Consider the following 22,565-nt stretch of genomic DNA (forward strand, 5'->3'; position numbering starts at 1 on the left):
GCGACAAACTGCAAAACTGCTACTGCTACTAGTTGTTTAAATGGCACCGCCTGTTAGTTGACATGTTATTAGCACAATTGCTTTACAATTACGTATTCTGACAGGCTTTCATGGTTTGCATTTTTGTGCAAAATAATGGCTTCAATCAAATCCATCTGTCATTGTAAAGTAGTTAAGAAGTCTTTTGAATGCTGCACCAAAGATTGTATGTACAGGAAGAACCACCACTATCTTACAATAGTATATAGCAATCTGTTGGCTTGTTCCAGTAGGATCACATGCATGCATCAGAGGTGGCACAAATATAATAGTATAAACAACATGGCAGTGGTCTGTACTTCCTGTGCAAGGACAGCGGGCAAATATAAATAATTGGAGAGTTTAAAGCAAGTTCAGGATTATATGTCAGCAGCTGCTGGCCAAGAGACCGAGGGTAGAGTGGAGGGGTCCAATACAAGTGAAAGTGGGAGGAGGGAAGGGTGACCCTGCAGACAGGCCAATTCTGTCATTGCAGCAGCACCCGCTGTCACATTTAGTCACATCTCTTATAAGGATAGAAAGGGGAGGCGAAGAACAGCAGGCACGGATAATGACTCTCGACCTGGTGGAGAGGGAAGGAAGAGGGAGGCGCAGTGGTTGATAAATAAATGAGAGGTCGAGCTGTGGGTTGGGACAACATTGACACTTGTCCCTCAAGGCCGTGAGGCTGAAAAGGCACAACTGGTGAGCGCATCCCTGGGATCTATTTCCGACAACAGCAGGTTGTGTACACCGTGGAGGCAAATGTCGCCACACACAGCACATATCAGCGCTGCGATACAACAGCAGGTGATCATCAACATCCCATATTAGCACCTTTGCATAGCCTGGGGTGTGCAGGTATAAAAAAGTACACAGAACAAAAGGAGGCCAGACTTCAGAATACCAATGATATCAACGGGGGGAAATTAAAATAAAAAATAGTAAGGAATGAAAATGTTTTGTACTCCTCCTACCCGCCATTTTCTGCTTCCACTCCTTGCATTGCTGTGGCAAAACGCACATCTAAATTCAAATGGGGGATAGGATTACCATCCTTCAGCCTGTACCCTTTCCAGACTTCCACCCTAAAAATTTATTCCGTGGGTGATAAACCGGACGCAGCTGCTAGTGAGGCTTGGAGGAACTGGAAAGTGTTTTCCCTGATGTTTTGTGAGGCTCTGGCCAAGAGCACTGCTTTAATTCGCTCTCAACAGCACCCTCTACAGGCATACACTAGCCCCTGTCAACTAGTGACTATGCATAATAACCTCAACTGGCACTAAATTATTTTTCATGCATAGCACATGTACACATGCAAAAACAAACTGCTTGTTTCTCTTACCACTTCATCCTCAGACCAGCATTTCTCTATCAGTTTTGGTACAGGTTTCTTCACCAGGCGCTGGAGAGCTTTGCCTGCATCGTAGCTGCTCTCATGAAGCTGCAGGCAGAGATACATTCAAGAAAATCAGTAATCAAAACCACAACAGGTACAATATGTATTCAAATTAAATCAACCTTAAATTATACAAAAAAGATGATCAGGACTCATTTTTTATTTGGTTAAAACCTAAATCCGGATAAAATCAATCATCAAAAGCATTTTCTTTAACACAGCTCTTACCTTAGACATTTTATAATCCCATATATGTCAGTGAAGAGTATAAGAAATATGGTGTCGGCTTTTACTGTGAATTGTGTGGTATTTATCGTCCACCCAGGTGGAAGATCCCGTGAGTGCACATAGATTTATTACCTCTTGTAGTTATTTGACTCATATATTTTTATTGATCTTCAAAAAAAGTGCCTCGTGTGTATTGTTTGTGTGGGTTGTTTGCTTTATTTATGGTATTTCCTGTATGTTTTGCGATAAAAGTCTTGGTGAGACAGTTCATGTCATCTTTTTTGTGTGCATTTTATTGAGCTGATAAAGTATATTTCAAAGAGTGGATTCTTTATTGTACACCTCAGCTCTAGCATGATAGGACAGTCTGAGATGCAACAACACGGTGACAAAGGCAATCATAGTGCAGCTTTAAGCCTGGTGTCACAATAAATTGGCTGAAAAACATGACTGTCGGGCTCTTTCTCTAAAGGAAAAAAAAATACTCATTGGAATTGCAAATCAGGACAGAAAGGTTGCGAGACAATGACCAGCCTGCTCTATTAATGTCCCAGTTTATGGAGTTTGAATATAAATGCCCTGTTTATGACTACTCTCATCTCCTCTACGTGATTTTATACCTCTGCATTCTAATTCAGAGTGGCAGGCACATCTATCAATATACCTGATGTATTAAGAAGCCCCTGAGGGAGAGTTTCCTACAGCAGGATGCTCCACTGGCTCAGAGGCCTTCTTATTACCCATCATTGAAAGGATGCATTTAACGAGTCGATTCCATGCAATTCAAGCAATGACATTCCCCTGTGAAACTCAGATGGTGTTTAACTGCTATGCACAGCATGGTGTTCAGAATTACTGTCCTTACAGTGTTAAGTGCGTTTAATGTAGTGTCATCTCGAGAGGCTGCTAGACATCCATCCTCTGTTGAGCCTCCGTCACACATCCCTGCAAAGGCGGCCATGCTCCTGTGGATGCAGCACGAAGACATAGTCAACATTACAACAAACACTAGTTTATAGCTACAAATGTGTTAAAACATCACTTAACCCCCTTTATCATCGTCATTACCACATGTTGACCTATATCCTCAGACCAACTTTTAATGTGTCCACAGACATGTTACAAAAGTATTTCATAGTAGAATCTCATTTGAAGATGAATCTATACAAAATTTCAACAAAACTTTTAAAGCATCCTGAAGGTTTTCACCCCCCCTGAAAAGTTCTTGCAGCCCACTCAAAAATGGCAAACACTGCATGTTGTTTCTTGCTTAAGGTTTTGGGCATAAAACAATCTAGAGTACACATATCAAAACCAATCTAGGTTAGCCCTTAAAATTCACTCTCAAAGTGGTCTCTAACGGAACAAAAAAAGTTGGCGCCCCAGCAACTGCTGTAAAAACATTATATATAAATATCTTTATAAATATCTTTTCCCTTTTTCCCTTCAATCAGTCTTTCCGCCTGAAACATACTAGTACTGCGATTAATGCCTAACTTTTTGATTAGTCGTCTAATCTAAACGACTAATTTTTAAAAATTAAAAGTAAAAAAAAACCCAAAACAAAACAAAAGTTTATTTTGTTGTCAACTCAAAGGCCAAACCATAAATGTCATCTGCATCATGACAAATGGAAATATAAATAACTTACAGTGGTGTGAAAAAGTGTTTGCCTCCTTCCTGATTGCATTTTTTTTGCATGTTTATCACACTTAAATGTTTCATCAAACAAATTTGAAACCTTTTATTATTAAGGGAGAAAAAATCCAACCCTACATGGCTCTGTGTGGAAAAAGTGATTGCCCCCTAAACCTAATAACTGGTTGGTCCACCCTTAGCAGCAACAACTGCAATCGAGCATTTGTGATAACTTGCAATGAGCCTCTTACAGTGCTGTGGAGGAATTTTGGCCCACTCATCTTTGTAGAATTGTTGTAATTCAGCCACATTGGGGGGTTTTCCAGCATGACGCGCCTTTTTAAGGTCAAGCCACAGCATCTCAATAGGATTCAGGTCAGGACTTTGACTAGGCCATTCCAAAGTCTTCATTTTTTTTTTCTTCAGCCATTCAAAGGTGGACTTGCTGGTGTGTTTTGGATCATTGTCATGCTGCAGAACCCAAGTTGGTTTCAGCTTGAGGTCACAAACAGATGGCCGGAAATTCTCCTTAAGGATTTTTTGGTAGACAGCAGAATTCATGGCTCCAATTGTCACAGCAAGTCTTCCAGATCCTGAAGCAGCAAAACAGCCCCAGACCATCACACTACCACCATCATATTTTACATTGGTATGATGTTCTTTTTCTGAAATGCGGTGCTACTTTTACGCCAGATGTAATAAGACACACTTTCCAAATTTCAACTTTTTTTTTTTTTTAAATAATTATAAGCTTTTGTTGCGAACATGAATATGTGGAACTGAATATGGTTAGGAAATAGCTCTTCAAAGCACTAAAAATAATGCAACCCAAGTCTTGCTGAAATTTACTGTTTTATTACACAGCATGACCAACAATATTGTTTGGCTTTTGTAACATACCTCTGTGAGTCAGGTCCCCAATCCAATATAAAATCCCTCCAATAAAAGATAAAATTGGATAAAATTGGCGCGCAAAATACTTTTAGGGTAGGACTAATCATTTCACATGGTTATAGATCAATTTGTGGTGTGATTTTAGAATATATTACCTTTTTTTAATTGTTGTATTGTATTTATTGTATTTTAAACTCTCTTAGTGCCCTATGAAATCCGTTTTATTTTTTCCCCCAAATTCATTTTTTTCCGTTTTAATTTTTTAGAATTCAGTTTTTTACCTTTTCCACTTATTTTACCAGCATACAGTGTGTGCTATTTAGGTTAGTGAATAAAATGCAAAAAACCTTGCATTTATTGATGCAATACATCATTGGCCCATTTTGTCCAGTAATTGAGAAATGTTTGTAGCTTAGCTAACTTTTCTAATGGGATGTCAGCCTCAGCACATATTGCTACAAAATCGTCAACAAACTGTAATGATTGTGATTAAGGAAAATTGAGTCATAGATGTAATGCCAATTGTGTTATTAATGTAAGATATTTTAACAACACCCTTATTTTGTTTACACAATTAGACAAGTGTGACAAAGAGCACTCTTATTTTGAAGGCCGGAATGTGTTGTGTGTGTTGAGAATGGCAATTGATGGTAGAACCTCCATGCAGGCCGTTTTTGCCCAGTGTCTTTCTTATGGTGGAGTCATGAACACTGACCTTAACTGAGGCAAGTGAGGCCTGCAGTTCTTTGGATGTTGTTGTGGGGTCTTTTGTGACCTCTTGAATGAGTCGTCGCTGTGCTCTTGGGGTAATTTTGGTTGGCCGGTCACAGCTCGGACGGTTCACCACTGTTCCATGTTTTCGCCATTTGTGGATAATGGCTCTCACTGCGGTTCACTGGAGTCCCAAAGCTTTAGAAACTGCTTTATAACCTTTCCTCAAAGATCTCAACTAATCTCAGTTAAGTTATGTTTTAACGGAGGGGCAATCACTTTTTCACACAGGGCCATGTAGGTTTGGATTTTTTTTTAAAAGTTTCATTTAAAAACTGCATTGTGTGTTCAGTTGCGCTGTAATTGATGAATATTCAAATTGGTTTGATTATCTGAAACATTTACATGTGACAAACAACCACCCCAAAAAAAAGAAATCAGGAAGGAGGCCAACACTTTTTCACACCACTGTAAATGTTACGAGGGGTGGGTTTTGGCAAGGACTTCACAATATGATACTTATCACCATACTTGAGACATGATATGGTCCAGAATTTCGATACTGCGATTTTGCCAATATATGGCAACATCCTACATAGGCTACAAATTTAAGCGATTCCTCGTCCTCCGGTGATAATAACACTATGGTAATTAATGTGAAACCTAAACAGTTCTGCTATTTACCGCTGAATGTAAACATGATTTTAAGTGACTAGACTGAGATCTTCTCACCTTGCGGCTCTGAGGTACATGAGAAGGTCACAGTCATTGACCCCGGGCATCCAGACCAGCTCCTCATTCTCTGTCACTGCCTGCCCACCAGAGGAAGGGAAAGGCTGCAGCTCTGGGAGTTTGGCCTAATTAGAATAGAATAGAATAGAATGGAATGGAATAGAATAGAATACTTTATTGTCTGTCCCAAATGGTGACAGAAATTTTTCTTTGACAGGGCTCACAAACACAATTTACATTAGAAACACGATAAAAACAAATAATTGAGACACATGACTAGTGCATGTTGAAAAGTGCATGTTGAAGAGTGCAATAATTCTATTTCAAGGTATTCAGGATGGTTATAGCAGATGGAATGGAAATTTTTTTATAGGTGCCAGTGGGACTTTGCATCTCTGCCTGACGGCAGTAGCTGAAATGATTGGTGAAGGGGATGAGAGGGGTCCTCTGTGATCATGGTGCCCTTCCAGGGGAGAAAGAGCAGGACAGATGGTGTCACACTACAAATAGCATGCAGGCTTGGAAGAAAATATCAACTTGTCATTGGCTTTTCATTTTGTGCCTGAGTGGTGGCAGCAGTACGAGAAAACATGCACGTTGCTTCATGATACATCTGCACTTTGGGGTTTGATTAGCTAGCTTGTGCGGTGATACCACAGATCAACTCTGAGGTTATGAAATGACTCATGTTTGGCACTAGTTTAATGAAAGAATATACACATAAGGGCAAAATACATGTTTCCAAACAACAATAAAACATGCACTGATATGCACTTTTTCAAAAGAAATGCTGTAGTGACTTACTTGGTGGCTGGGGCCCACTCGGATTTCCCCCTGAGTGCTGTTTAGCCGCCTGAGGAGACAAAAGAGAGCAGGTTGAAACAACATATCTACTTGGAAGCATTTCCAAGTTAGCTAAAAGGAACCAGCATGCATTGTACTTGTTCAATCGGCTCACAGAGTTGGTGCATGGATTGTGTTTTATTCTGAAAACTCTTAATGCTCCAACACAATGAGTAGGACACAGCACATTTGTAGGCTTCATATTGTGAAGGCAGCAATAAAACAGAACCCCTCGAAAAGGAATGGAGGGAGGTCTACAAGGGCCTCTGTTGGTACAAATGTCGGTAGCCATAGCAACTGCACTTTAATAATAGTGTTCCGAATCGCCAGCTGCAGTGGATTAAAGTGACAAGATGCTCCTTTTCAAAAGCCTTTCCCTTTGGTTGCCAAGGTAACAGCGCTGATTTTCATAGAGGCAAGAGCAGGGCAGTCCAAAATGTGTCAGTGTGATTTGCACCCCGAGAAGCCCACACTCCATCATCGAGGCCTGGCTGAAATGTGAGAGGCCCTCGACACTCTTTAAAGTGCTACAACCCACAGATCCACAAAACACGTTCCTATTGCACCCAATCATGCTCTTCCTAGGAAACTATGGGCCTCCGCGTTGCTAAACCTCATATCAACTAGAGGCCCAGGGAGAGAGTGTTCTCGTCTAAAACAATAACTACTGTCAATCTGCATGGATTAGTTAAGAAACAGCCAGACTGATCAAAGCAATCTAATCCACATCCCTTGCAAGAACATAGCGCCCAGTTCAACTCTAGCTAATCTTTAACATGCTGTACTCAATGTCAGATCTTTCGGTAATAAATCATTTTTAATTAATAATTTTCTTTGCTTTTACAATCTTGAGTTCATGCTTTTAACTGAGACGTGGCTTGACAAAAACACAGCTAATGCTGTCTTGATTGATTCTAGTCCTCCTTACTTTAACTTTGTTTCTGAAACGCGACAAAACCAGAGGGAAAGGGGGTGTTTGTGCCATATTCAGGGACAATATGCTCACCCAAAAATTGTCATTTTTCTTCCTTTGAGTATGTGTTATTCAAAATGCCGCTAAAACAGACTTCCATAATTTATAGTACCATTTACAAACAACCACAGATTTGTTTTGCTGATGATTTTACTGAGTTACTTTCAGTTGTGTGCACTGATTTTGACTGTTTGGTCATTACAGGGGACTTGAATGTGCATGTGGATGTAGCTAATGACAGGCATGCTCAAGAAGTCACTGCTGTCCTTGAAATGTTTGGTCTAACTCAGCATGTGACTGAACCCACCCACAGCAGAGGGCACACTCTTGATTTGATCATTACTAAGGGTGCTGCTATTTCAAATGTGAATGTTGTGGATGTTGCTTTGTCTGATCACTTTTGTGATTTCTTTGACTTGTCTGTTACACCCAGCAGATGGGTCGGCAGTTTTTCAGTGAAGACTCAATAATGATAGCACAGGGACACAGTTTATAGCAAGGATTAGGTTTGAAAACACTCCGTGTTCTAATGTTGATAATCTGTTGAGCTCTTATACAGTAAATCAAGTGTTGTAAATGTTTTGGACACATTTGCTCCTGTCAAGTTTAGAATTGGTGAAAGTAGGCAAAAGACGCCATGGAGAAAAGAAGAGTCTGTCATGGCACAGAAAAGGGAGTACCAGAGAGCTAAACGGAAATGGCGCGAGTCAAAGCTCCAGGTTCATTATGAAGTTTACAAAGAAAAGCTTTTCAACCAAACCTTGAGTAGAACAAGGAGAGTTATTTTTCTGAAATCATCACCAACTGTAGTAACAACTCTCGTTTGCTACAGTGAACAGATTAACAAACTCTCCAGTTTCACTGCCCTTACAACTAATTTCTACATCTAAGAGCAACGAGTTTGCAATCATTTCCACAACACAAATAACTATTCTGCAGCCAGCTAGACACCTCCAGCTGACATATTTCACACCCGTCATTGATAAAACAGTCAAAGAGATCATCTGCAGTCTGGGTCCATCAAGGTGATGCCTTGATGAGTTACCCACGAGAGGTAAATCTGTCTGCTGTCATTAAGCCTCCTCAGAAGAAGAGCAGTCTTGATGCCGCAGTACTGAACAACTATCGGCCCACATCAAACCTGCCATTCTTGGGAAAAGTCTTAGAAAGAGGTTGTATCCCAACAGCTTACTGACTTTCTCCTCTCTAACAATGTGTTTGATACTTTCCAATCAAGCTTTAGGCCCCACCACAGCACTGAGACAACTCTGATCAAGGTGACAAATGATATCCGTCTGAACACAGATGCAGGCTAAGTCTCACTTTTAGTTCTGCTGGACATCAGCGCTGCCTTTGACACAGTTGACCATGTGATCTTTTTACAGAGGTTAGAAAACTGGGTGGGGATCTCTGGTACTGCTCCAAACTGGTTCAAGTCCTATCTGGAGGACAGGAAGTACTCTGTTGGAATTGGTAACTATGTCTCAGAGCAAATGGCTATGACCTGTGGGGTTCCCCAGGGGTCAATCCTGGGACCCCTATTGTTCAATCTGTACAAGCCTCCTTTAGGTCAGCTGATACGCTGCTACAATGTGTCCTACCACAACTATGCAGACGACACTCAGATCTACGTGTCACTTACGGCCGGTGAACATGGTCCTGCAGATTTACTTTGTCACTGCATGAACAAGATTGGTGTGTGGATGCAAAACAACTTTCTCCAGCTAAACTCGGACAAAACTGAAATCAAGTCTTTGGCCCACAGAAACATAGAGAGAGTGTTATCAGTCACCATGAGACTCTTTCTCTAAAAATCTAATAATCAGGTTAGAAATCTGGAGGTAATAATGGACTCAGATCTGAATGTTAACAGTCACATTAAATCAATAACATTATCAGATTTTTATCACCTAAAAACATTGTCAAATCAAGGGAATAGTGTCTAAGCCAGAGACTAATCATGTCTTTGTCTCCAGCAGGCTAGACTACTGTAACGGCCTTCTCACCACCAGGCTCTCTAAATGAGCTCTAAACCAGGAAATATGACCATATTAGTCCAGCACTCAGAAAATAGACTTTAAAACAGTTCTGCTTGTGTACAAGTCTTTTCATGGTCTTGTGCCAAAGTACATCTCTGACATGTTAAGAGACGAGTAAACCATCTCAAGTTCTGAGAAGCTCAGGAAATGGTCTCCTGCGGGAGTCAGAGAGAGAGAGAGAGTCAGGACTAAACACGGTGAGGCTGCGTTTCAGGTTTATGCTGCCAAAATCTGGAACGATCTTCCAAAAGATGTGCGACAATCCTCAACTTTGGCAATGTTCAAATCCAAGCTGAAAACACTTCTATTCAACTGTGCATATGACAACTGGAAGTATTTTATGTGCACTCTTCATTCTTAATCTTTTTTGTTTTATGGAATGACTTATGGAACTTTATGTAATGATTTTAGAATGACCATGTTTTTATGGAATAATTTTATGAAGTGGATTTTGCATGTGCATGTGCATGAGTGGGTTTTCTCCGGGTACTCCCTCACTCCAAAAACATGGTTTAGGTTTAGGTTTATTGGTGACTCTAAATTGTCCATAAATGTGAGTGTGAATGATTGTTTGTCTATATGTGCCATGCGATTGGCTGGTGACCATTCCAGGGTGTACCCCGCCTGTCGAAGTCAGCTGGGATAGGCTCCAGCATACACCCACAACCCTAATGAGGAGAAGCAGCAGAGAAAATGGATGTATGTGGCGAGAAATAACACAAAATGCTAAAAGACATTACAACACAAACACTTTCTGAAAAGTTGTCATTTATTTCCAAGTAGATGTACATATGTAACAGTGGTAATTCCTGCAGTCCAGACGGGCTCAAACGAGTAACCACATCTGATTGATGAGCGCCACACACGGGAGGCGATGTCGCCTCTAGCCCATTAATTTTCAATGAAACCTGCGAGACAGGGCGATTGTTGCGAGTCTTTCTCCAGCCATGCGACACGCAAAATGTTTGCGTGTTAAATGGTATGATTGTGCATGTCATCATGGACACGCTGGCTTGCGACGCGATCCTGTCACCCGGACAGGGCCCAATCAGCGAGTGTTTCATTGACCAACCAATGAGAGGACAGGATGCTATTCAGTGTGCTCTCCTAGGTAAACGTGGAGCTATTTTACATTTCTAAAAAAAAAAATTGAGATATAAAGAAAAGAGCAGCGGCATGGGAACTTGTTGGCACCAGAGTAAATATATCAGGTATGTTTACATTAATTTACACAAACATTTATGTAAGTTTACCTTCAATACTAGCAAGAACCGGTACGAGCAAGAGTACTCGATCAACACCGCTTTTTCTTCTCTGGACTACCTTGATACCCCAAAATTCTCTCCAAATCTGACAATAAAAACCGTGAGAGACTCGTAATTTGCTCTGGATGTGAGCGCGTCGCTCACCACAGCTGTTAGTTAAAAAAGCTTAAAAGCTTAAAAAAAAGGCTGTCAAATCACAGTGCTGCATATTTCTTCAGGCGTACGGTAGTGAAATTTAACCAAGATGATACTATCATCACCCTATTACTTGGCATCCGTTACACATGCACACTGCACTTCTATTTGTTGTATTCTGCTATTATAACTGGTAAAATTCAGAATAAAACTTTTGAAAATTTATAAGATGTTGTTTTAATCTGATGTTCTGTGGCTCCAGACTATTTTACTTTAGTTGGCGTGGGGGTAAAATGGCTCTTTTGATAGCAAAGGTCGCCGACCCCTGGTATAGTATGTTGTATATGTATGGACGGATGATTGCACAATTCCGCTTACACCTCTGTATAAGTGGCAAGTAAAGGCTGATTTTCATTCTGATGAAACGAGATTCTAATCTTTCTTTTGGTAGTTTCCCTGTTTATATAGCCAGAGAACACAATATTCTGTGAGCCTTGAAAAATCAGTCAAAATTGCCTAAAATGTTCGGTACTGAAGAAGTTGTCTTTTGAAAAATGTCTGGGATTGAATGAATTAATACACTGCGTGGCTGCAACTGTGTTTGTGATATGTGTTTATAATAACACATGCCTGGTTATACTGTAGCGTGCTCTCAACTCCCACAGGAAAGCTAATGTCCCTCAACTTCGTCGCCCCACTATGGCGTCATCACAGGTTAACGCTGCAGTTTTTTGCTAACTAAGAGTCTCATCAAAGAAGACTCTGCTTTTTTGAGTACAGCTGCAAAATAATTCACCATGAGGCCAAAAAAGTTGCAAATGCCAGCATTTTGATATAGGTGAAAAACTCTATTGAATTTAAGTAATAACTCGTAGCAAAGTATGACGGTGTGGCTCTTTCCTCCCCTCCGGTCCTCGTCAACGAGTCTTCAATTAAAGTAAAACTGATGTTAAATGTTAGATTTATCACTTTCATTTGTCATTTATGTGCATTTTGCATCTTTTTTTGCATGTAAAACTAGTATTTGCGCTACATTAAATGTATTTTGTGCTAATATTTATGGTAGGGATGCTCCGATCATTTTATGTTACCGATTCCGATCATCCATGAGTGAAATCAGCCGATATCGATCACATAGATTAAGTGTACATTTTTGTATTTATTTACGATGAGTGCTGTTGGCCAGGGGTGCAATATAAGGGGAAAAAGTTAGGCCCATTCCAAGGTCCCCCCAAAAAATAGGTGACTATTAAAAAATAAAAAGCGGGGGCACCCAACAGGATCCCGCCCCCCCCCATGGGACACAAAATTCCTGGTTGCACCCCTACTATTGGCTATAACCATATTAAATTAAAGCTTTTTAACGCGCTATCCCGGTGAGATATTTTTTGTGGCCCTGCTCCTTAAAGGCGCACACAATAAGCCACATATTTTACACTACGTAGCACATCTTCTGAATGCCTTATATTTGTATTTTCGTTCATTTAGCAATTTTTATGCCTGAAAATGCTTATTTTTTTTTTACTTTTAATTTTTTTACTAATAATAGGTGGGATTCAATCACTAAACAGTGATCAACTAATAATTAATACATATTCGAAAAACCACGATGGAGTGATGCACAATGTTCAAACACTATGTAGAGAGGGATGCCTGTATAACATATATTCATTTTAGTATCAAACCCAGATGATTGTCTCACAGGATTCTGGCATACCTAGAAGTCTTAAACATGTCTGCAGGTGGGCAACTAACAATACAGACTGAATGAAGACTGTACAAACTCACTGAGTGGCAAGCCAGGTCCATACTGAGTTTGGAATGAGAATTTCAGAATGACAGATGAGGACCGCTGCACCAGAAGAAGAAAAGTGTTTGAGGACTACTGTGATTTTGGTAGATTCTGAGTGCAGACAGCCAAACAGAATGCAGAGAGAAGAGGTGGAATGCACATGTAACTCAAAAGTGAAGCTGATAGTGCAGGTATATACCTGATGGTCACCTTGTTGTAAAATCTCGAAATAATTAGCCAACAAAATATTAACTACAGTGGCAGAACTTAGCTGAACAATCCTAATTTGGATGAGCACTTTCACAGTCAAAACTTCTTTTTTTTTTTACAGCACAAACCCACACAAATGAAGTGCAAACAAACCACCACCCGACACCATTTTTCTTAATTTTGAGCAAGTGGGTGGGCTGGATGACATCATCGCCGGGGAATAAATTTTTAATAGCTCAAAAACTATAACAGCAGAAACAACATTATTTCCAGCACAAACGACAGACTGTTTTTGGTTTAATTTGGAGCAAATTGGTGGGTGGGTGAACTCAGATTGGCCTATAAAACTATCTTTAGTAACTGAAAAACTATAATAGGCAGCACTAGCAAAGTACTTGTACAAACAAAACAACATTTTCAAAGAGTGTTCCAAAGGGTGGGGGGCCAACTTCATGCTAGTTAATTCATTTACCACTTGTAAATACATGTGCCTGAAATATTAGAATTATTGCATTAGTCACTGAGAAATTAAGGAAACTGTCCTCTAAGATATTTAAGTTGAAATAAAAGTATATATTTTTCGTCCATTATAATTCTGTAAATAAAACAGAAGTAATGAAACATAAGCTGCTTGGTACAGCTAAAAGTCAAAATATTGACTTATATGGTACAATATCATTTCATTTTTGTTAGAATATTATAGTGTAATTCTGCAAATACACAAGAAGCAAAGGAACGTTAGCTGTGTGGTACAGGTAAAAGCCAAAATATTGACATAAGGTAAATATGCATTTCATTTTTCTTGAAGTAGATTGCATCAGTCCATATGTCTAAACAAAAAAATGCGAAAAATGATGCCTAGTTGTTAACCACATGTTCAGACGAATTCCAGTGGATTAGTTATAAACCCTAACATGACAGTCAACTCTGCGTGTGTGTGTGTGTGTGTAATCACGGGTAGCCACACCCCTTTATCAATTTCCACCAATAGCGACGCGAGTGTGTAGCACACTGACATATAATTGCAGCACAGTAAAAACAAGAGCCAACTCGGCGGTATTTAAAAATTATTTGAACCGGCGTGGAAGTGTCCAGGTTTGTGGGCAGCCGACTCGGCTGTGATGCTGCCACTGAGCGCCATGACATCCGATTGTAAACAGGGAGCTGCAAAATGGAGCCACATTTGCTATGTTACCGTCGTATAACACGTCTACGACTACAATAGCAGATTACAGGCGTTATGTTGAAATGCACGCACACGGCATAATATAAGTGACATACACAATGACAAAACAAATAAAAAGGAAGCGACATTAGCGCTGCAGCTATTAGCAGCTTCAGAGCGCACACCTTACCTCCGCGGGCTGAACAAGTCGTCCATGTCGGCCATGGAGACCTCTGCTGGGTGACAGTGCGTGGTGTGCAACGCTGCCCTCTCCCACCTATGTGTGCAGGTGCTCAAAATGGAGAGGCATGCGCTAACTGAGTTTGTGCTGTGACCTCAGGCTGGAAAGCACACTGTGCACAGCGCCACCAGCTCGCCTCGCTGTTTACCGGGGACGACACTGAGCATGTGCCGCGACCTCGCATAGACGCGCGCGGCCAACCAGAGGCGCGGACACACGCACACGCGAGACTGCCGACACCCCCCCCCCCCCCCCCCCCCCCCCACACACACACACAATCTAACCCGCCCCCCAGTGTGTCTGCGCCATAATAAACACCCGTACAATTGCGTAGGCTGCAGACATGCCGCTTTGAATACCAAACATGTGGAGCAGAGGAGGGGAGGAGGAAGAGGAATGAACAGGGCTCCCATCGAGGGGGCTCCTAACTGGAAGCTCTACCAGTGCTAAAAACGAGGACTGCTGCAAGTGCAACATGTGAGAGGCACCAAAATGAGGACAAAAAATAACAGTCAGTAGCCACTCCATCCGCGGCAAGGTAGACAGTCGCCCACTAGATCGAGTATATGTTGCTGTTTTTAAAGTCATTTATTTACTCATCCACACCTGGCCATTTTTCAAAAGACAACCCCTTCAGTACGGGCCATTTTAGACTGATCTTTCAAGGCATGCAGAATACTGTGTTCTATGTCTATATGAACAAAACAAAGATTAGACTCGAGTCATTTATCCTTTTCTCTTCTTTCATAATCAGCAGTAAAACATAGGGAAGTTTAAGGAAAATATCAGTTCCCGACTAGAAAAGGGAGAAAATCAGCTTTTGTAAAAAGATACATTTCAAGCATAACTTTCACTTTGAATAATTTGAAAAATGTTTTGCTTTTGTGACAGCTCAAATATCTAAACAACTACAACCCCTTGCAAAAATTATGGAATCACCAGTCTCAGAGGATGTTCATTCAGTTGTTTAATTTTGTAGAAAAAAAGCAGATCACAGACATGACACAAAACTAAAGTCATTTCAAATGGCAACTTTCTGGAATCATGAAAAAAACAACAACCAAAGAATACTTCAACACACCACTAGTACTTTGTTGCACCACCTCTGGCTTTTACAACAGCTCGCAGTCTCAGAGGCATGGACTTAATGAGTGACAAACAGTACTCTTCATCAATCTGGCTCCAACTTTCTCTGATTGCTTTTGCCAGATCAGCTTTGCAGGTTGGACCATTTTCTTCAACTTCCACCACAGATTTTAAATTGGATTGAGATCCGGACTATTTGCAGGCCATGACATTGACCTTATGTGTCTTTCTTCAAGGAATGTTTTCACAGTTTTTGCTCTATGGCAAGATGCATTATCATCCTGAAAAATGATTTCATCATCCCCAAACGCCCTTTCAATTGATGGGATAAGAAAAGTGTCCAAAATGTCAACGTAAACTTGTGCATTTATTGAAGATGTAATGACAGCCATCTCCCCAGTGCCTTTACCTGACATGCAGCCCCATATCATCAATGACTCTGGAAATTTGCATGTTTTCTTCAGGCAGTCGTCTTCATAAATCTCATTGGAACGGCACCAAACAAAAGTTCCAGCATCATCACCTTGCCCAATGCAGATTCGCGATTCATCACTGAATATGACTTTCATCCAGTCATCCACAGTCCACGATTGCTTTTCCTTAGCCCATTGTAACCTTGTTTTTTTTCTGTTTAGGTGTTAATGATGGCTTTCGTTTAGCTTTCCTGGATGTAAATCCCATTTCCTTTAGGCGGTTTCTTACAGAGGACGGTCACAGACGTTGACTCCAGTTTCCTCCCATTTGTTCCTTATTCGTTTTGCTGTGCATTTTCTGTTTTCAAGACATATTGCTTTTAAGTTTTCTGTCTTGACGCTTTGATGTCTTCCTTGATCTACCAGTATGCTTGCCTTTAACAACCTTCCCATGTTGTTTGTACTTGGTCCAGATTTTAGACACAGCTGACTGTGAACAACCAACATCTTTTGCAACATTGCGTGATGATTTACCTTCTTTAAGAAGTTTGATAATCCTCTCCTTTGTTTCAATTGACATCTCTTGTGTTGGAGCCATGATTCATGTCAGTCTACTTGGTGCAACAGCTCTCCAAGGTGTGATCACTCCTGTTTAACTGCAGACTAACGAGCAGATCTAATCTGATGCAGATATTAGTTTTGGGAATGTAAATTTACAGGGTGATTCCATAATTTTTTCCTCAGAATTGAGTGATTCCGTAATTTTTTCCCTCTGATTGGTCTAAAAAAGTAACTGTTACTGACTACCACATCTTTTTTTCTTGATTTCTTTTAGTGTTTCTTAAAGCCAGAAAGTTGCCATTTGAAATGACTTTAGTTTTGTGTCATGTCTGTGATCTGCTTTTTTTCTACAAATTTAAACAACTGAATGAACATCCTCTGAGAGTGGTGATTCCATAATTTTTGCCAGGGGTTGTATAACAACATAAACAACACAAAAAAGGGCATTTTTAAACATCAATATAACAATGTACAAATGTAACACCATGAACTATTTACAATGTTCACATTTGGAACTGAACTGTGTGTGTGCGCACGTGCATGTGTTAAAATTTCCCTACAATGCGTAAACCCTCTGCAGCTACACTCCTCCACGCTCTCCCACTGAGGGATGAGCAAGTACACAACTATCTGTATCTGTTCACCATATAAATTATCTGTATCTGTATTCAGTGGGCAGCGCATAAATTGGAAATGGGTGGGGCTTAAATCAGTACATTATTTTAAGTCTGAAATTGACATGGATTGATCAGAAGTTCCTATATTTATTGTTTATTATTCAGCTACATGTGCACTGTGTATGTGTGTAAGTCATATGTCAGACTTTATTATTTAATTATTTTTTTAATGATCTGTGTGAATTTGTTTGAATCTCCGTTGGGCATCTCTGTGTGGAGTTTGCATGTTCTCCGTGTGCGTGCGTGGGTTTTCTCCAGGTACTCTGGTTTCCTCCCACATTCCAAAAACATGCATGTTAGGTTAATTGGCGATTCTAAATTGTTCATAGGTATGATTATTAGAGTGAATGGTTGTTTGTCTATATGTGCCCTGCGATTGACTGGCGATCAATCCAGGGTGTACCCCATCCCTCGCCCAAAGTCAGCTGGGATAGGCTCCAGCATACCCACGACCCTAATGAGAATAAGCGGCATAGACGATGGATGGATGGATGTGTGAAGTTGGTGATTCATTGGCTTTGGAACATTTACCGTATTTTCACGACCATAAAGCACACTGTATTAAAAGGCGCAGTCTGAGCTACAGGTGCTATTTTGGTATTTAACATATACACAAGGCGCACCGTACTATTGGGCGCAGTTATGCACGGTAACACATACCGACTTAACAAACCCACTTGAAATCATGATGGTTATCACTCAACACTACAGTCTAAGTCATGGTGCACAACTAAAAACATCACACAGCAACGCAAACACAGACAAGACATTACCTCTATTTTTGCAGAACAATGACTCACAAATATGTAGCTCAAACATGTAACTTTAAGAGCATTTGCACCAAAACACTACCACAAAGCACGCTGGGGAACAGGAAGCGCTCCCCAGCGACGTACCAAAACACTACCGCAAAGCACGCTGGGGAACAGGAAGTACTCCCCAGCGACGCGACAATACGCTAGCATGCTTGCTATTGTATGTTTTTAAAAAGCCAGCGAGAGCAAAACTGAGTTGGGTTGTACTTTATTGAAGTATTTAACAATGTGCTCACGTTATTTTTTGATTAATCCTCATCCACAAATCCATCAAAGTCCTCATCTTTTATTCCCAAATGAAGAGCGGGGCAAGTTCTCCATCAAACACGCCAGGTTCCCTGTCGTCGTTGTCAGTCAGTCTCGTTGCCGTGCGGCGCCTCAGAAATGATGCTGGCTTTTGTGAAAGCTCGAACAGTGCATCAGACACGTTAGCCCTAGCATCCATCGCTCCCACGCCGCTCACAACTTAACTTTAAATGCCGTGTTTACATCCATTCACAAATTGTGGCGAAACTAGCACGGCGATGCCTCCCAGTGTTAGTGAAGCTGTGTTCGCTAGCTGTCATCTATCGCTCCCACGGCGCTCGCACTGTAACTTTAAACGCCGTGTTTACACCGATGTCCAGCGGTTGGAGCTCCCTCGTCAAGCCTCCCGGAATGATGTTAAGCTCCAAGTTCCTTTGCTTTATTTGTGGTGATGCCTGTGAAAAAAAACATCCGGTCTCTTTCCGTACACGTCACTCAGCCATTTTCTCATTGTCCTTCCAGCCCCTTTGGTCCGGCTGGAAACTTTTCTTTAGGCAGTGTCAGCATCTACCACGGGTAGCAGTTTCTGTCCATTACCATGGCAACCAAGCACAACAGTAAAAGCCGACTTCTCGTGTCCTGTTGTGTGTATCGCTACCGTGCTGGTCTTCTCTACAGTGTGATTCACCAGGATGTGGAAAGTGAGCAGCACGTCGTCCATGTTGGTGATGTAGTTGGGTAGTTGGATGGATAGATGGATAGATGGTGCCATTTCATACTTATATAACTACTGGGGCGTGCCTTTAGCGTCCTCAGTCATGTCCACCTTTCCTTTCTTCTATACAAGCAGCGTGTCGGCAGGCTCCCAGTCAGTCGAGCGGAGCATTCATAAAAGTCACACAGCAACACTTACAGATTTTGGAACTCGGTACACACATATGGCGCTCCGCAAAATTTAAGACTTTTAAGTGCGCCTTATGGTCGTGAAAATACGGTAAATTTTAACATGTCTTAATGTTGCTAGAAATGGAAGTGGAGCTTCATTGTACACTGTGTACAATGACAATAAACATTCATCTATCTATATATATATATATAAAATATAACAATGAAAAAACACACGTCTTATCCTTCTGTCCAATTAATAATACAAAATAAATACATAGTGCAAAGCCCCTTAAATAATGACCTCTCTTCTGAGCAGAGATAAGTAAATAGAAGTTTTTGTCACATGAGTGCAATGAAAATGCTGTTTTAGCTTGGAAAAGTAAACAATCCCATACTCAAAATGTCATAACAATAGTAATCATACAACATTCCAGACTGAGCAAAGTGCTATCAACACTCCAGGTGCAACCCTAACCCTCTGTTAGCCTGGCTGGTAAATTTTGCACCCTTCCCGAAATTAATCCAAAGACGTTCCAAATTTCGGCGCTCAAATATCAGCTAGCTAGCGCCGGCTAGCTAGACAGCGCGCAGGCCCTAGCCGGCGCATTTTGCCTGCAGCCCAAACGCTCGTGTTGTTGAAAAATGATAAATCCAGTCTTTTGGACAGAAATTAGCGCAATGTTGCAGTGCAATGTTTATGGATTCTGCTTACTATCATGGCGCCCAAACCCGCGCAGGGCATAAGTCAAGTAACCAGTCTTTCCATCTAGTGTCTTGGGTTCCAATGGAGATCTGAACCCTGAATCTCCTGACTGTCAGGCCACCATCCAGCCTCTTCGAGTTTATATCACTTCACGTAAATGTAATTGTTCATGATCATCCTCCACATTATTTAATTGTGTTAATAAAGGAGTAAGTACCCAAGATTTCAGGGGTGGAGACTGATAGAAGATAAAGTTACTTACCTGGTCTCTGGGTTATATCCAAGGATATAGAAAAAGGAGTCAATGCGGGCTTTGAACTCCCTGGCAGCAAAAATGTCGGAGAAATGCGATATGTTGCATTTCCCCCTGTGGAAGAGCAGACAAATATTATCAGACACCAGTAGTTTACCAAGTGGATCCTTAGTAGGAAGTAAAAGTCTCAATGACTTACACTATAGCTGTGCCAAATACAGGAAAAGTAAGCAAGAAGTACAAAATTTGAAGTGGAGCACAAGGCTTATACTGGTAAAACACTTTCTGTGCAAAGACTAGAGTAAAGGGCACATATTGTAAAGTACAGCATCACATTTCTGAACATGCAGGGCAGCTGTAATGAACATCTTGATACGACCGTCTTCAACACCTCACTGTCAGGGTGTCAACATTAACAGACATCACAGGCTGGATAAATATATGAAAGCTCTCTCTTGCACAGACAACAGATTTCCACCCAGTGAAAAGAATTAAAGGGCACTCAGGAGAATTCATGTAGCATTACTACATCCCATTGGAATTCCCTCTCATTTATCTAAAGCCTGGAGAAAAAGTCAAATCAAAGGGGGCTCTGTGGAGAAGCTGCAGCTAATTTGCCCTGAAATCAGTGGTTTCTGGGAGACTCTGGTGCTTACTGATGTGAAGTGCTCATGTCACCAAAACATGTTAATCTGGTTATTTTCACCATGAAAAATAACATTGAAAGGCGTATTTCCAGTGTTAGTTGTGTGCTCAAATGTTGACATATTTACTGTTTTTTACAGTTTACCAGTCTCTGGGAAGGAGGAGGAAGTGAAGTTTCCTTGACAACCCTCCCACCCGGAAATGCCCATGGAATACATGGAATAGAATGCATTTTTTGTAGATTTTCTGTCATTTCTGTTGTCTGTATTTTTTTTTTTTTTAAATATTATTCCCTTTGTGTGGCAGGCTTTTGCCTAAACACTCGAGTAGATGGAGTAAGCCTGTTCACATTTCCAAAAGACACCATTCGCCACATCAGTTTCTTCTGTGTTATGTTCCACACATTTTGAGGACAGTTGTTTTGATACTGCACCAGAGATAAAGGCAAGTTTGGGACTGAATGTGTATTACTGGAGGCTCCTTCTACCATCAGCTGTCCCGACTATCATCGACCGAGACCAGGGAAAACACAAGCACTGACGCAGATGGAAATAAACACAAAGTCAAAACCCAGAAGACGTTCGTAAGTAAATCCACATTTTTTCTACTCGCTCCCTTCTCCGACTCTTATAATATGGGTTTTCATGCCAAATTGCTAGCTAAACAAAGATTGCTAAAACATCTTTAACTTAAACTCATCTTGTATCTTGAAGACGATCGGACAGCGGCAGTAAGTAAATTAATATTTTTTCTACTAGATATCGTCTACAAATCGTAAAACAGTAATATGTGTTTTTATACCAAAATTCCAGGCTTGCTAACGGCAATTGCTTCTTAGTCATCTTGTATCTTGCAGTCAATCTGTCAGTGTCAGTAAGTAAATACATATTTTTTTCTACTAGATATATTCTACAATTCTTAGAAGAATAATATGGGTTTTCATGCCAAATTTCTGGGCGAACTAAACAGTGATCGCTGCTCATTGTTTTGTAGAGTCGATCTGTCAGTGTCAGTCACTGACAGTCAAAAACATACCTGTTGTAGAAGATTTTCAGTTTTATCATACTCATCACAACACAACATCACTGAATGTTTTTTTGTGTTATTGTTGGCAATATTTCACTTTCTTCACTTTGCTGTGCGTCCATGGCTGTGTTTGGTTGTCTCTGCTCCTCGACGTGACGTCACAGCAAAGATGGCATCTGTTCAGAAAACTTGCTGGGGGGCATTTGGAAATGACAACTTCATTTCACTCCAATTATGTAGTTGTTCACTGGCGGATGACAGCAGTACCGTTTTTATTAAGCGAGTACTTTTTTTGGTGACATGAGCACTTTTAGGAAAAGAGGAAGAGCAGACCTTTGTTTTTTAAAATGAAGGCAAAATAGCACACTTCAAACCAAGGAAATTATTTTGCACCAATGCCTTTTTTTTTTTCCCCTGATATAGCGTTAGATAAAAAATACAGAGCCTCTGTCTCTTGTTTGTACAGCTATGTATATGAACGAGACAGTCATAGTAATATTATAGTCTCAAATAATTGCATAATGCATTTCTCTAATATAGTGGAGGTTCCACATATGCAAATAAAGGTTGCGCAATTTTAAATTCAACCAAAATAAGTGTGTATATGCTTCATAGGCCTGTCACGATAACAAATTTTGCTGGTCGATAATTGTGCTACAAATTCGTCGATAATCAATACGATTTTGGAGACAATTTTTTCATTAATAATTGGCATGGGAGGAGTATTTCACATTTGAACAACTATCTGGTACTCAAGTATAGTGAACCTGTGTACCAAGTATAGTATCAGACAGGCAACTTCAGAGCCCATTTTTTATTAATTATATGGCATAAAATGCTTGTCGCTATAACAAATTTTGCTGGTAGATAATTGTACTACAAATCGATGTTATTGAAATTTTTTGAGGCCATTGTGTTATTATTTATATTGCATAATAACATTGTATCAAAAGCAATAAACTTTGATTT

At 40.5% G+C, this 22,565-nt stretch overlaps 1 protein-coding gene across 5 annotated transcripts in view; it reads right to left on the minus strand.

Annotated features, from left to right (window-relative positions):
* The window catches only part of rerea (arginine-glutamic acid dipeptide (RE) repeats a), a 200,797-nt gene that overhangs the window by 24,938 nt on the left and 153,294 nt on the right, over nucleotides 1–22,565 (minus strand). For 3 of the 5 annotated variants that reach the window (XM_054768130.1, XM_054768122.1, XM_054768138.1), the window contains exons 6-10: nucleotides 19,935–20,039; nucleotides 6,425–6,473; nucleotides 5,621–5,745; nucleotides 2,511–2,610; nucleotides 1,364–1,462 (exon numbers count right to left, since the gene is read on the minus strand). In XM_054768130.1, the coding sequence (XP_054624105.1) occupies nucleotides 1,364–1,462; nucleotides 2,511–2,610; nucleotides 5,621–5,745; nucleotides 6,425–6,473; nucleotides 19,935–20,039 (478 nt within the window). Of the gene's footprint in view, nucleotides 1–1,363; nucleotides 1,463–2,510; nucleotides 2,611–5,620; nucleotides 5,746–6,424; nucleotides 6,474–14,232; nucleotides 14,438–19,934; nucleotides 20,040–22,565 lie in introns of those variants that run through there. The other 2 variants (XM_054768155.1, XM_054768146.1) reach the window with 1 other exon arrangement.

This window comes from Dunckerocampus dactyliophorus, chromosome 1 (genome assembly GCF_027744805.1).
Source record: "Dunckerocampus dactyliophorus isolate RoL2022-P2 chromosome 1, RoL_Ddac_1.1, whole genome shotgun sequence".
Classification (NCBI taxonomy): domain Eukaryota; kingdom Metazoa; phylum Chordata; class Actinopteri; order Syngnathiformes; family Syngnathidae; genus Dunckerocampus; species Dunckerocampus dactyliophorus.